The sequence below is a fragment of the Chinchilla lanigera genome, unplaced genomic scaffold, assembly GCF_000276665.1.
Source record: "Chinchilla lanigera isolate Chin_1 unplaced genomic scaffold, ChiLan1.0 scaffold00041, whole genome shotgun sequence".
Lineage (NCBI taxonomy): Eukaryota > Metazoa > Chordata > Mammalia > Rodentia > Chinchillidae > Chinchilla > Chinchilla lanigera.
The window spans coordinates 13623821-13637664 of record NW_004955442.1 but is presented as its reverse complement, the minus strand read 5'-3'; the positions used below and the strand labels follow the sequence as shown (position 1 = coordinate 13637664).

Genomic DNA, 13844 nt, shown 5'->3' with positions numbered 1-13844 from the left:
TGAGTTTGGAGGAAGCTGATGTGACTCAATTTAACAAAGGGAGGCACTCCAAACAATCAGAGGTAGGAAGCCAGGTAGTGAGGGTAAAGGGAATGGAAATATTGGAGCAAAAGGCTGGAGGACTCCTGACCATAAACAATTGCCAGGGCTTGCACTGTGGCTAATCCCAAGGTTGGCACTGGCCATGAAGCACTTTATTTGACAGTTCCTGTTGGGTTTCCCTCAAAGAAAGACTCCATTCTTATCTACAGCTCTAGTACAAATACCTGGCCCTGAAGGCATCCAAGGCAAGAAATTTCAGATTTTAATGTACATGCTACAGACCTGGGAATTTGCTTAAAATGTAGATTGTAATATGAAAGCCTAGAGCTGGGTGTGGTGGCGCATGCCTGTAATCCCAGCACTTGGGACCAGGATTGTTGCAAGTTTAAGGACAGCCTGGGCTACAAAGTGAGCTCAAGGCCAGCCTGAACTGCACAGAGAGACTCTGTTTCAAAAAGAAAAAACAAAACAAAAAAACACAACCAAAAAGCCTACCACTGAGTCACCTTACTTGCATAGGCACTTGAGTTCAGTCAAATCTGTCCCTTTGCAGAGTCTACACTGTGCTGACAGTGTTCCTACTGTATAGGATCCATCATTACTTTGTTTATCTGGGATCCATCAAGCCTTGCCTTTCTCGGTGAAGTAGTCCAGGCTCACATGGACTCCACAAGGACTGCCAAGAGCCGACTTTCCCCCAATCAATCCTGTGAGTGAGGCCACCATCACATTACTTTTATTTTACTTTTTTGCAGTATTAAGGACTGATCTACCACTAAGCTGCATCTTCACCCCTTTTGCAAAAGTTAAATTCATTCTCCATGGTGAGGAGAAAAATTTACAGAAATGATATTGCTAAAACTTTCTAACTTATATAAAGAAGCTCTGTATTTGCAAAACTCTAGTACTAGCACCAAAAGAACAGACTCAACACTAGAACCTAATTTAGGAAGCATGTACATTTTTTAAAGGAATGTTTTCTTTTCTTTTTTTAAGTGAAAATGACCAAGATCCTGCGCAGAGTTCACCTCAACCTTCCCTGTAACTCTGTGTTCTAAAATCCCCCTGGTAACATCTCACATTATGACTAGTAGAAAGACTGTGGTTTACCACTTGAGAGAGCATGCAGTGAATCTATTTTCACAACATCCTGACAGTTAGTTACAGTGTAAGGATGTTAAGACAACAAACCACACACATTTCTTTTCTCTTTTAAAAAACAGAAACCACATAAGTATTTCTTAAAAAGAGAATCATGAACGTTTACAATTGTCATGGTAGTACATACTAAATACAAAAGATCCTAGAAGTCATACCTTTCAATTAAATGTTAAGAGTGAAATCTTAGATTATCATTGAATTAACATTGTACAACTACTTGACCACGAATATTTTGGTACTTAAGAGTCTAGAACTGAAATGTGTCCTAAAGCACAAGAAACTTCACCACCACAAAAACACTAATTCTTAAAAAAGGCTTTACACTAACTTGGAGGAAGAAGAGACTATATTCCTCCACCAGAACTGTCACCCCAAATATCTGGTTCTAGAAGGCCCAAAATCTTAGAACTTCATTTTATATAAGAAATGCCTAGGGAAACTTGGGGATTAAAAATACAAATTTTGGTCAATCAAAGAATAATTTAACCGACTCAGGAAACTCACTTTTAAGAAATTTACTGTGGCTCCTCCATAGGGAAGAAAAATAAGTCCCAGCATCCTGGAATTTCTCTCCTAGGTGATGAGGACACCCTATTTTCAACAAAGCACAATGTGCCTTGTCAGCTCGAAGCCCCTTCGTGAGGGAGGAAGGCTGGACTAAAAGGAAACCATGTGCTCTGTTCAACAGCACTCTCCAGATCAGAGTGCTTCTCCATCTCTCCCTGTGCCCTCCAGAGGCCACCAGAAAGAAAGCAGCACATGTTCACTAGGCAGCAACAGAACCTGAGGAAGATGACTGAGATACATGAGGAATGTATACTTAGACTGCAACTGTGGAGGAGCCCAGACAGCACAATAGAGAGACAAAGAAAGATGAAGAAGACTACCATGCTGAAAGATCACTAAGGAAGGGCATGACTCTAGCCAGAGGGTGATGTGAGCCCAAAGGGTATTTCCTAGCTGTCCAAATGAGGGACAGACCCAAAGACCACAGTTTCATCTTTGAAACAACAGGATAAGGCCTTAGAAACAGAGGAGATACTCAGACCTCTTACTATTCTCTGAGCCCTATAAACAGCTGGGTCATTTGGGGTCACACACATACACACAGGTCTCCCGACAGATAGGGATCAGCTTGAAATCAACTGTGCTACTGGCTACACAGGTAAGTCAGAAGATGACAAAATAATGGGAATGATCAGGATGTGCCTGTCCTGGGGCAGAGATTCTCAATCTGAAGCTAAATAAATTGCTAGTTACATAAATTGGTCTTGGAACTGTGTCTCCCAGTAGGAGGAAAAATGCTTCACCAATGTCTATAGGTGGAGTCTTACACTGACCCAGCCTGGCTGACACAGCTCCAACTTACTTCAGGAGAATGGATGTCCAACTCCAAAAGAAATGCCCCTGTCTCTCCCATGATGTCATCACCATTATAAGTGACATGGCATTCAAATCCTCATACTACGTATCTGTCAGACAATATCAAGTCTTCAGGTCAGCTCTTTGGTCAGTGGTTCACACTCCTTCAAGTGCATGTATGTAGGGAAGGGTGGGAGGGATGAAAGCCCAACATAGCCATTCATGTTTGCGGACAGCCCTTCTACCCTCTGAACTTGGCTGCATCTGGGTCCCTGTCCACCCTATCTCACCCTCACACTTTACAGCTGGTAACCCTTGCCCATGCCCTGCCTACTCTCTACATTGTCTTTAGAAGTAGTTGCTATTCTCATCTCCAAGCTTCTCTGTCCCCGTGCTCACTTACTTTGTTGGTTTCGCTTGTCACTGGCATTTTTCAAAGGGAGGCAAACAGGACAGTCATGTCGTGTGCAGTTCTTCCAATGAGAGATGATTTGTCGTGAAGATGCACAATGGGCAACTATGACCAGAAAAACAACGAGATGTTATTTTTCTATCCAAATCGTCATACTTTCAATTACACCTAAAATTATAATGCCAGATTCCATAAGAAAATGGTAACAAGTGCAACCATAACGTAGTACAGGCAGTCCTCAACTTACAAACAGGCTATTTTCCAAAAAGTTTGTAAGTTGACTATTAAGAATTTCAAACAGAAACTTCCTATAGAAGCAATGTTATGAATGATGGGTGATTTAGGGTTCAGCCCACACAAATAAAACAAAAACTATTCAACCTAAAATAACCACTGCAATGAAAGGTAGAACAATGTCACTATTTAAAATAAAAATGGTAAGTTGTTTTTAAAGATGAAGCCATCTAAACACTACACCTGAAGAAACATAGATAGAGAAGAAAATAAGAAGTCTGTGGAGATTCCAAAAAGAACCTTGGGTGCATCGTAAAGTATGTGAGTGGGAACTGAACCCTGGTTATTCTCAGTCTTCATCTCCTAAAGTCTAATCTCCCCCTTTTTTGTACTTCCGTCATGATCAGGAATATCCTGGGGACTCACAAATGTCACTACACGAGAGAGGGAGATCAAGGAGAGATCTTCTCCAAGGTTTATGACCACAAAGAAGAAGAGAAGGAAAAAGGACAAAGATTACAGGAAAGCACAGTTGTTAACAGAAAACACTTTCCTCAGTAGAACTGAAGTGCCTGGTAAAAGAGGGGAAAGGGAGGGACACAATGTGCCCGATTCACTACCTGTCTAAGGATGACACAGTGCACAGTTCCTGGGTCACTGTCAGTCACCCAGGACAACCTGGCTGTCACCAGAAGTAGCCTTAAGACATAGGGTAGAGGAGCAAGGCAGTGGGCCAACTGCTGGTCTGAGTCCAGGAAACAACTGCAAGACAGATCGTGGGATGCACGAAAGGGTATGTGCTTGCCTGTACACGTGCTACATTATATGACCGGAAGAAAACTACAACCTAGACGTTTACAACAAGAAGTGCTCAAGAAATGACAAAAGGCTTCCATAAGCGGAAACAGAAAAAGAACCAACTCAGGAAATAGCATCATGCAGGAGAGGGTCACAGTAACAGAAAACCACATTGCCTTTCTCCTCAGCAGGTGAGCCTTCTGAGGGTAACAGTGTCAGGTGTGGGGAACGTGAGAGCAACATGTTCTAGGCCACACTAAAAGGAGGTCAGTACCTCAGCTGCAAGGCCTGAATAAGAAATCCACCAAACAAGAAGAATAAAGGCAAATTCCACCCTGGCTGCTGCCACTACTTTAGAAAAGGGCACTTACCTTGGCAGGCTTTCCCAGCCTGACAATGTGTCATGTGATTCAAAACATTCTTCATGGTTCGACAATGTGGTAGAGAGCAGGCGCGAACCTCTCCATTGGCTTGTTCTCGTCGCTGACATTTATGAGCGTGAAGCAGTAGAACCAGCTGCTGCTGTATCAGTTTGCGTTTTTCAGGATCTGCAGTAGGGCCTGTTGCAATTGCTTGTGTGGGTACAATTCCCACTGATGTTTGCATTTGTGACTAAAATAAAACAGAATTTAAAAAATTAAGTTTTTAGAATTCCAATTCATGTTTATTAAGTATTGTTCAAATGAATGTAAAAACTGATGGATAATATTAGTCACAGAGAGGAAATCGGTGTAGTTCTTTGTAATCCATCAGTGACATTAAGAAGCTCTAGAAGCACAGAAATCAATCCAACTCAGATGCAAGGCTGTTTCAAGTTCAATTGTATACAATTATCAAAAACAAGACAATTACACTTACTCTGGACTGCAGTAGCTAAGATCTAACTCACTCTACAATACATACAGCTACTGGAAAAACTACGTATGATAGCAAGCTAAACCACAAGAAACTGCTGCTTTCAGGTCCCAAATGGTCCCAAAATGGTCAAGCACTGGCAATTTCACATTTCAACCAAATTAAAAAGACTGCCATGGCCTGATGAACTAAAAACATACTGCAAATACCTGAGGTAGCAAAGAGTTGGTAACACTTTTTGTTCTGACTTTTGTTTGCAGCACACTTCTTGGATTACTGTGTATCCTAAGGACATTTGTAGATTGATTTCTCAGTGGTCACATAGTGTCTCCTAAAAGACAATTATCTAGTACAATCTGAATGATTTCTTGTCTTAAGAAATGCTTTCATTAAAATTTCCACTAAAATATCTAACAACATTTTTCAGAAAGTATTTCATGATCTGCTAAAAATATAGAAACTAGTATTTGCTTGCCTTCATCTGTCTAAAACAACTAACCAGACCAAGCATTCTTCTAAAGTACAAATAGAAAAAGTAGGGGTCGGGGATATAGATCAGTGGCATGATGCCTGTCTGGTAAGTGTGAGGTCCTGAGTTCAATTCCCTGCTCCAAAGAGACAAAAGTGACCTGTAGGATCTCATTCTTTATGAATCACCCATATCCTTCAGACAAACTTACTACAAAGCCTTATCAGTAACAGAAATATAATGTTCCTAATATAAAATAACATCATCCCCAGGTTAAGGATTTCCAATTCTCTAATCTTCTGATATTCCCAGTTTTGAGTCCATGACGCTTACTTTCCTTAAAATATAATGCCACTCTCATTTTATAATTTAAGAACCAAAATGATGTATTTGCAATAGGAAGCAAAAAATATAAAAATGCTTTTTAATGAATCAAAGCTCAGTTTGTAAAGTTAGTTTTCTGTTTGGGTTTCATCTTTGTAAGAACTCAGATGGCTTCACTCAGGAAGCAAGGAGCACAACTCCTGGAAGCCTGAGGATGACACACAAAACAAAGCAAAAGTTCTAGGTGAGGCAGAACACCCTGAATTCGAAGTATGAAAATCCTATGAAAAAAAGTCTTTTCCTTATGCTTCCTTTCCCTCATTATAAAATCAAAACAGGCAATATACATATATTGCAGGAAATTTGGAAAATAAAAGTATTAAGGAAATAATTAATAATAATTTAAAATACCAAAATCCAGGAGTCTACTACTAAAGTATTAATAGGTTTTTAAAAACTGGTACATGTTTGCAATTCATAGTTTACAATCACTTTGGGAGTGGTTACATGTACATATTACAGCTTGTTTTTTTTTCTTACTCCCTCCTTTCCCCTCCCTCTGGCTCCCCTATCTCCCTTTTCATATTTGTTGGTGTTATTTTTCTTAGCTCATGTTATGGCACACAGTGTTTACATTAATTGGGGTTATTAGGTTCCTGCACCTGGCATATCTTTATTCTTATTTCCCCTTCCCCTCCTCCTCACCCCTCACCCTTGTTCCCTTGGATCACGCCCCTACTGCAAGAGATCTGTCCTTCTGTCCTATATCCTTTATCATTTTCTTTTTTTGTACTTTGTGTCACTCAAACAAGGGATACCATATGGTATTTAAGCTTGTGTGTCTGGTTTACTTCACTCAACATTGTATTTTCCAGGTGCATCCATTTTCTACAAATATATTATTTTTTATAGAAATATACAGATATCACATTTTCATCTGTCTTTTTCTATGTAGATGCACACATAAATTCATTGTTTAACAACTACGTTCAGTTCCTGTGACCAGGCTGTAGTAAATGAACTGGTTGCAGTGAGGAATTACATATAATGTGTACATTATAATATTTAGAACAAAAAAAGAGTCAAAGGAAACTCCAACTTGATGACTTTTATTTGCATAATTCTTACATGCAGTACTATAATATATAAGAGAACATAAAACTACAGCACAGTACTATATACTACAATCTGCAAAAATTGCTGTACTCTATAAACAAAAAAAAAGAGATGCTGAGGCTCTGTAAACAAGAGGTATAGAACAGTTTAAAAAAAAAAAAAAAGTCCATAAGTCCAAGCAGCATGCCTCAAATACATGTCCAAATAGGCGTTAAACAGATGGATTGTTAAACGAGAAATATCTGTACGTATGAACTGACCAATGTAATCTTGTATCTGATTTTATTAATATATATTATAAACACACATATGTATACATGTATATTTCTTCAGGTTCAACTGCCCCATACCATTGAGCTGTCTCAGACAGTAGCTTAATATGATATATAATGACAACATAGTATCGTACCCTATAACTGTACACTCATTTAACCAGTATCCTACCTGGGAAATAAAATGGAAGCTTTCTCATCTCCCAAGGGCAGCGATGGTGAACCTTTGAGAGATCGAGTTAAACTGCAACCTAAAACCCACTTTCTTATCTCTAAGTGCCAACATTGCAATTAAACCTGAATACTGAGGTTTTGGTTTAGAAAAGCCAACTGTTATCCAATCATGTATGCATAATTTTTGTTGTACTGGGGGACTGAACCCACGACTTTTACTCTGAGCTCTCTAACCCCTAACCATTTTTTTTTTTCTTTTGTGATAGGGTCTTGTTAAGTCACTAAATTATCCTAGAAATTGCTCAGGCTGGGCTCAATCATCCTGTCTCAGTATACAACAGGACTGGTTATTTAATTTTTAATTTAATTGTTTTGAGACAGAATCTTACTATGTTGCATAGGATAGTCTCAAATTTCTTCAGTAATCATTCCACTTCAGGCTCCCAAATAGCTGGGAATAGGTGATATTACAGGTGCAACAGACCACACCTGGTTGATTTTTTTTGCTGTATTAAATGAAGCATTAATAAACAAATAGCCTCTGACTATGCCCTTGTTGACATTCAGTATCGATGCTAAAAGTCTCCTCACTCAACTTACACCCATAAATCTGATGTGTCTACATATGTCTTCTCTAGCTGGTCTGTACAAACAAGGACTCGTGGTGACACCTTACATTTGCTTATCATCTTCAAAGCTGGTCATCTACTGTTCCCCACTGCTTTGGTACTCATGGCACTGGCTTGCTGAAGAGACTAAGCAGCTGTTCTAAATAAAGAATGAGAAAAAAAGGGCAACCCATTCAGGACCCCTCTTGTCTCTCAGGAGCTATTCCTACTTCCTATTCCTATTCGCCAATAAATTTTCCCACCCTTAAAAAAAGAAAAAGAATATTTGCAAATCATAGATCTAATCAACAGTATGTATCTAAAATATGTAAGAAATCTTAAACCCAATAATAACAAGGCAACCAAATTTAAAAATGGGAAAAACATCTGAACAGATACTTATCACAAGATGATATACCAATGGCAAATGAGCACATGACATTCAACATTCGTAACCACTAGGGAAACACAAATCAAAACTGCAATGTGATACTACTTCACACCCAACATAGCTGTAATAAAAAAGAAAAGACAAAGACAGATGCTAAATAATAGTGGTGCTGTGTGTGGTGGCACACACCCTGTAACGCCAGCACTCAGGAGGCTGAGGCAGAAGTACTGTTGCAAGTCTGAGACTAGCCTGGGCTACAAAATGAGCTCAAGGCCATCCTGAACTGCATAGTGAGACCCTGTCTCAAAAACACACACAAAAAAAACCAGAAACAAAAACAAAAAACCTATGTAAAGAAAAATGTCATCTGTAAATAATGATAATTTGACTTCTTTCTTTTTTATATGTACTCCTTTTATTTCTGTCTCTTACCAGATAGCTTTGGCTAATGTTTTTAGTACTATTTTGAACAGGAGTGGCCAGGCGTGGTAGCGCATGCCTGTAATCCCAGCACTTGGGAGGCTGAGGCAGGAGGATGGTTTTGAGTTTGAGACCAGCCCAGGCTACAAAGTGAGCTCAAGGCCAGCCTGAACTGCACAGTGAGACCCTGTCTCAAAAAAATGACAAAAACAAAACAAAACAGTGGCAACAATATGAAAGAGGCTATGGAGAAACTAGAATATTAATTTACTACCTTTGGAAATTTAAAACGATGCAGTTACTTTGGAAAACAGTATGGTAGTTCCTCAATACAGAATTATCATATGATTCCAACTCCATCCTTAGATATACACAAGAAAATAAATACACACAGGTAGAAAGCAGGCTTATGACTGGACAGGGCTGAAGGTTGAAGGGAACTAAGGAGTGAATGCTAAAGGTAATGGGTTTGAGGTGACGAATATTCTACATGTTCATCCTTTGGGGTGATAAAAATGTTCTAAAACTGACTGTGATTATGGCACATACGCACTCTTACTAAATTGAGCACATTAAAAAGGAAATGTACGATAACTGAATTGCATCTCATTAAAGCTGCTTTTAAAAGTTCTACTTCAGTAGTCATCAGAGAATACAACTATCAGTATGACCCCCAAAAAACACAAAAAAACAGATCACAGATACAGATGAACTTTGAAAAAGTCAGAGGACTTCGAAAAAGAACATGTATTAGAAGAAAAAATGTTGAGGCAGGCACAGTGGCACATGCCTGTAATCCCAGCACTTGGGAGGCTGAGACAGGAATCGCTGTTTGAGGCCAGCCTGACCTATACATAAGACCCTGTCTCCAAAATAAAAAGGAAAAATGTACACCCAGTAGTTCTACTTGTAATCTATCATTAGAGAAGTAACTGAACAAGGGAGTGCAACAATTTATGTGCAAAGACATAAGGGGTGATGATAAAAAAAAAAAAGGTACAGGGTATCAAACTCAGGACCCTGTGCTTACCAGGAAGGCTCTGTATTGCTCAGCTATATCCCTGGCCCCTAAATGTAGTTTCTAAAAGTACATTTCAGTAAAAGACACTATCATTCATCCTCAAAATACTCCTCTATCTTAACACATTTTTCCCTTTGTTCTTGTCATTGCCACTCTTTGAGCAGTTCTGAAAGTTCTCTTTAATTTCTTTAGGTGCGATTAAAAATGCTGTGAATGCTGCTGTGCAATATCATCCAACAGAAAGATAGGCTTGCTAAAAATATTAGTGTGTCCTTCTTCATTGGGTCTGGTACTGTGCTGGACTCATAGTTCTGTCCCAAAGTCAAAATAACCAGAAAAGGTAAATGTCTGGAACTGATTCACAACACTGAAGCAGCCACAATATCAATGAAGACTTCCAGAACTTTTCAGAAAGTAAGATTTTTTATTGAGTAAGTTTGCTCAAAGAAACAAGAACTGAACAATTGTTTATCCGAAATGCAGCGGACTTTTCTAAAGGGGACTTATAGTAATGTCTTTTACTGCAATCATTTTTAAATTTAAACATTCATCATATTTTTCCAAACACACACACACACACACAACACACACACACACACACACACCCCTCTTCCTCATTTAATACTGAAAAACTGGAAAAAAGTCTAAGTACCTGTCAAAAGTGGACTAATTAAACATTAAAGTTATAAAAATATACGGAAATAACACGCAGTCATTAAAAATAAAGCAGATCTGAACCCTAGCCAAAGCCATGTGGGGCAGAATAGTCAAGCCAAGCCCTGCCTGAATTCCTGAGACAAAAAATTGGGAGGTAACACAAAACAACTATTACTTTAGGCAACAAATAATAATAAGGTAGCTCTTTAATCCTTAACAAATGGCTATTTAAAATATATTGCTTAAAAAAGAAAGATGTAGGGTTGGGAATATTGTTCAGTAGCACAAGCACCTGCCTGGCAAGGGTAAGGTCCTGAGTTAGATTCTGCGTATGAAGGAAGGAAGGGAGGAAGGGAGGGAGGGAACGAAAGAGAAAGAGAAAGAGAGAAAAAGAAAGAGCAAGAACAAAAAGAGAAAGAGAAAGACAGAAAGAAAGAGAAAGACAGAAAAAGAGAAAGCGAAAGAGAGAGAAAGAGAAAGAAAGAGAAAGAGAGAGAAAGAAGCTGTAGAATTGTACTACAAGAGTCATTCAGTTTTTCCTTATTAACTTTAGGTGTCTGTACCTGTTCTTAGAGAAACCTCAGTAAAATTATCTGCTAGTTTTATCATGGGAAGAGGGTCTTTCATGCTCTACCTTTTGTAATTCTGCTTTGTAAGAATGTTCTGCAACAAGCATCTACTATTTTTAGAACCAAAAAAGCATTCCAATTTTGAGAAAATTTTCTAGAAAAATGAAACCAGAAGAATCAGTGGAAAAATATTAAGAAATTAAATATAAAAACTAAAATTATAAAAGTACTAGAAGATAAAGATAAATATTTTGTAATGCAAAGGTAGTGAGTGAAGGCCTTAATGAGGCAACATAAAAGCAGCAGCCCCCAACCACCTACCAGTGAAACTTAAACACAAACCCACCTTCTCACCCTACAGAGACTCATCTACCAAAGGGCCACAGACATTTCTAATTGTTAAAATACCACAGGGGATGTTTTATTATTTTTAGGTTGATGCTTTACCATATTTGGGGAGGAGGGGTACTGGGAATAGAACTCATGACCTCAGGCTTGCCAGGCAAGCACTTATGCCGCTGAACCACATCCCCGGCCCCTGATTTACCGTATTTTCCAAAATTAACACACAGAAATAAAATAAAACATTGAAGAGGAAAAAAACCACATGACCAACTCTCATGCAGCAGACCTCAGTGTTGTAAAGGGAAAGTGTGAGACCAGATCACATAAAAACTGATTCTCTCCCATGACTAAACTTACTGGGTACAAATGAACAAACACAAAATGATCAATAAACCATGAAAAAAGATCTGAAACACAAAAGATACTACAAGTACTCTGTGCAAATGAGTCTCAAGTCCAACAAACAGCAACTCATTTAGGATTTATCCTTCCCCAAGGGAGAGGGGCTCACTTAGGAACAGCCCCAGCTGACAGGAGGTAAAGTTTAGAGACAAGCACCTCGACCAGACTGCAAATGCACAGTCCAACAGCAGAGTCTCCATCGTGAACCTCCCCGTTTCAGGATGCAGCCTACTCAACCATCCTGGTCATCTTCACATAACTTGGTGACAGGCTCTATGTGTGTATCCACTGTCATGATAACTCAGCAGACCCCACCACTGGTCATACCGAATCCATCAAATCACTTTTAAAGGTTTGCCTCCATATATTCTAATATTCTTTCTTTCTTTTTGAGACAGGGTCTCACTATGCAGTTCAGCTTGGCCTCAAACTCATAGCAATCCCCTTGCCTCAGCCTTCTGAGTGCTGAGATTACAAGCATGGCCACGGCGCCTAGATGATACTCTTTTAACTTTTAGAAAATCTTAACATGTGTTTTTATTAGTATTGCTAGTGTTACACTAAGTCTTGGTAATTGACCCCAACTCCATTATTCCTTTATATCCTGTATTCTATTTAGAGGTTATAATTGGAGATGTGCACAGAGTATGCATAATTATTTATCCTGGCATCTCTCATAGAAAAGTAAGTTATTTTTCAGAAAGTGTCCAAGAATAGGTAAAAACGTCTTCAAAGGATTCTGTGTTCCAAACAGTAAGAGATGGAAAGAGAAAGTACAGGGAAGAACATGTTTTTGTCCTCCATAGACCCCGGTGCCCAAGCAAACCTTGGGCTGGAGTCCTAGAGATGGCCCTGAGACCCAGTCAGTCCAAACCTCTATATCTCAATGGGGTCCAGAGCCATGGTCCTTAGAAATTTCCTCTCCAACCACTTGGAAATGTGACCCTCCTCAACCTCTACTTAGAATAAGAAAATGACATCACAGCCAAAATAGGGTGGGACAGGGAACAGATATGCACTATCACTTGTTGCGATTCCCCTAGAAGGACCCTGTGACAGCTGGGAACACAAAATTCTGGAATCATAAAACAGAGGAAAAGCTCTTTATATGTACATAGCTATCACCTGGAAGAAAGGATAATCACTCCAAAGTGATTAAGAAACAGAACATAGCTATTTAGGTGGATAGAATAAGCTTCTTGCATTTTTGTCTTTTTGCTTGTTTACTGATACTTTAAAAATAAGATTAACACTTTCACTATGGGGCTGTAATTTGTATGTCTTGCTGCTGGTGGCTTAAACAACTTGCAGTACAAACATGACTATACCACTTCTATCACCAGTGGTATATAAGCTGCCCAATGCATGGGCAAGATGCATGTAGACCAGGGGTTCAAGCTGGCAGTAATGTGTTAACATACAAATTAAGGTCTAAATTTGAAGGGAAATAAATTGAATAATCTAGACCAGAATGATTTGTAAGTAATCATTCAAATAAAAAAAGCCAGAATTTTGAAGTAGAAACCAAATGGCTAGGACAAGATGGAAAAGGCCATGGCAAATTCAACGCAAAGCACCTTGCCACTCTCTCTCTCTGTCTGAAGACCAAGGCCTTTAAAACTGGAGAAGAGCAGGTCCACTTATAAGGTATGGGATTACCTGCTACCATACAAAGAAACCCTAAAAGGTAGGAGGTGCTAGGTCTGGTAAGATGGGGACAAGGTAACAAGCCAAGGTGACTGGCAAGTCTAATCTAAATTATAGGGTCTTGAAAGGCATCAGCCACTTCCCATGACCACCAGTTAATGAGAATTACCAATTTCCTAGTGTCTACTTTCCATGCAATGAAAGAGTAGAGTATCTGTTAGGCTAATTTGTGCTTCCACTTAGGAGGTTTCCCTGATTTAAGGACTAATCCTAAGAGAATTCTACAAAAGACATTTTTGATAACTGAAAACCTGTGTCAGAAAGTAAGTTAAATGACCTTGATAGAGTATACTTGTCCCTTAGTACTGCAGAAAGTGGGAGGTGGGAGGTGGTTGGTTCCAGGATTCCTGTGAATACCAAAATCTATAGATGCTTGAGCACTTTTTTTTTTTTTTTTTTTGGTTTTTCTCCGGTACCGGGAACCGAACTCACGACCTTGCACTTGCTGGGCAGGAGCTGTGCCGCTGAGCTAAATCCCCAGCCCCTGAGCACTTTATATAAAATG

General features: G+C 39.2%; 1 protein-coding gene across 1 annotated transcript in view; it reads right to left on the bottom strand.

Moving 5' to 3' along the window:
* Positions 1-13844, bottom strand: part of Crebbp (CREB binding protein) — a gene marked incomplete at its 5' end in the record, with an annotated part of 132418 nt that overhangs the window by 54249 nt on the left and 64325 nt on the right. Inside the window, 2 exon segments of the mRNA XM_005391317.2 lie at positions 2969-3082; positions 4381-4621. Coding sequence (XP_005391374.1) covers positions 2969-3082; positions 4381-4621 — 355 coding nt within the window.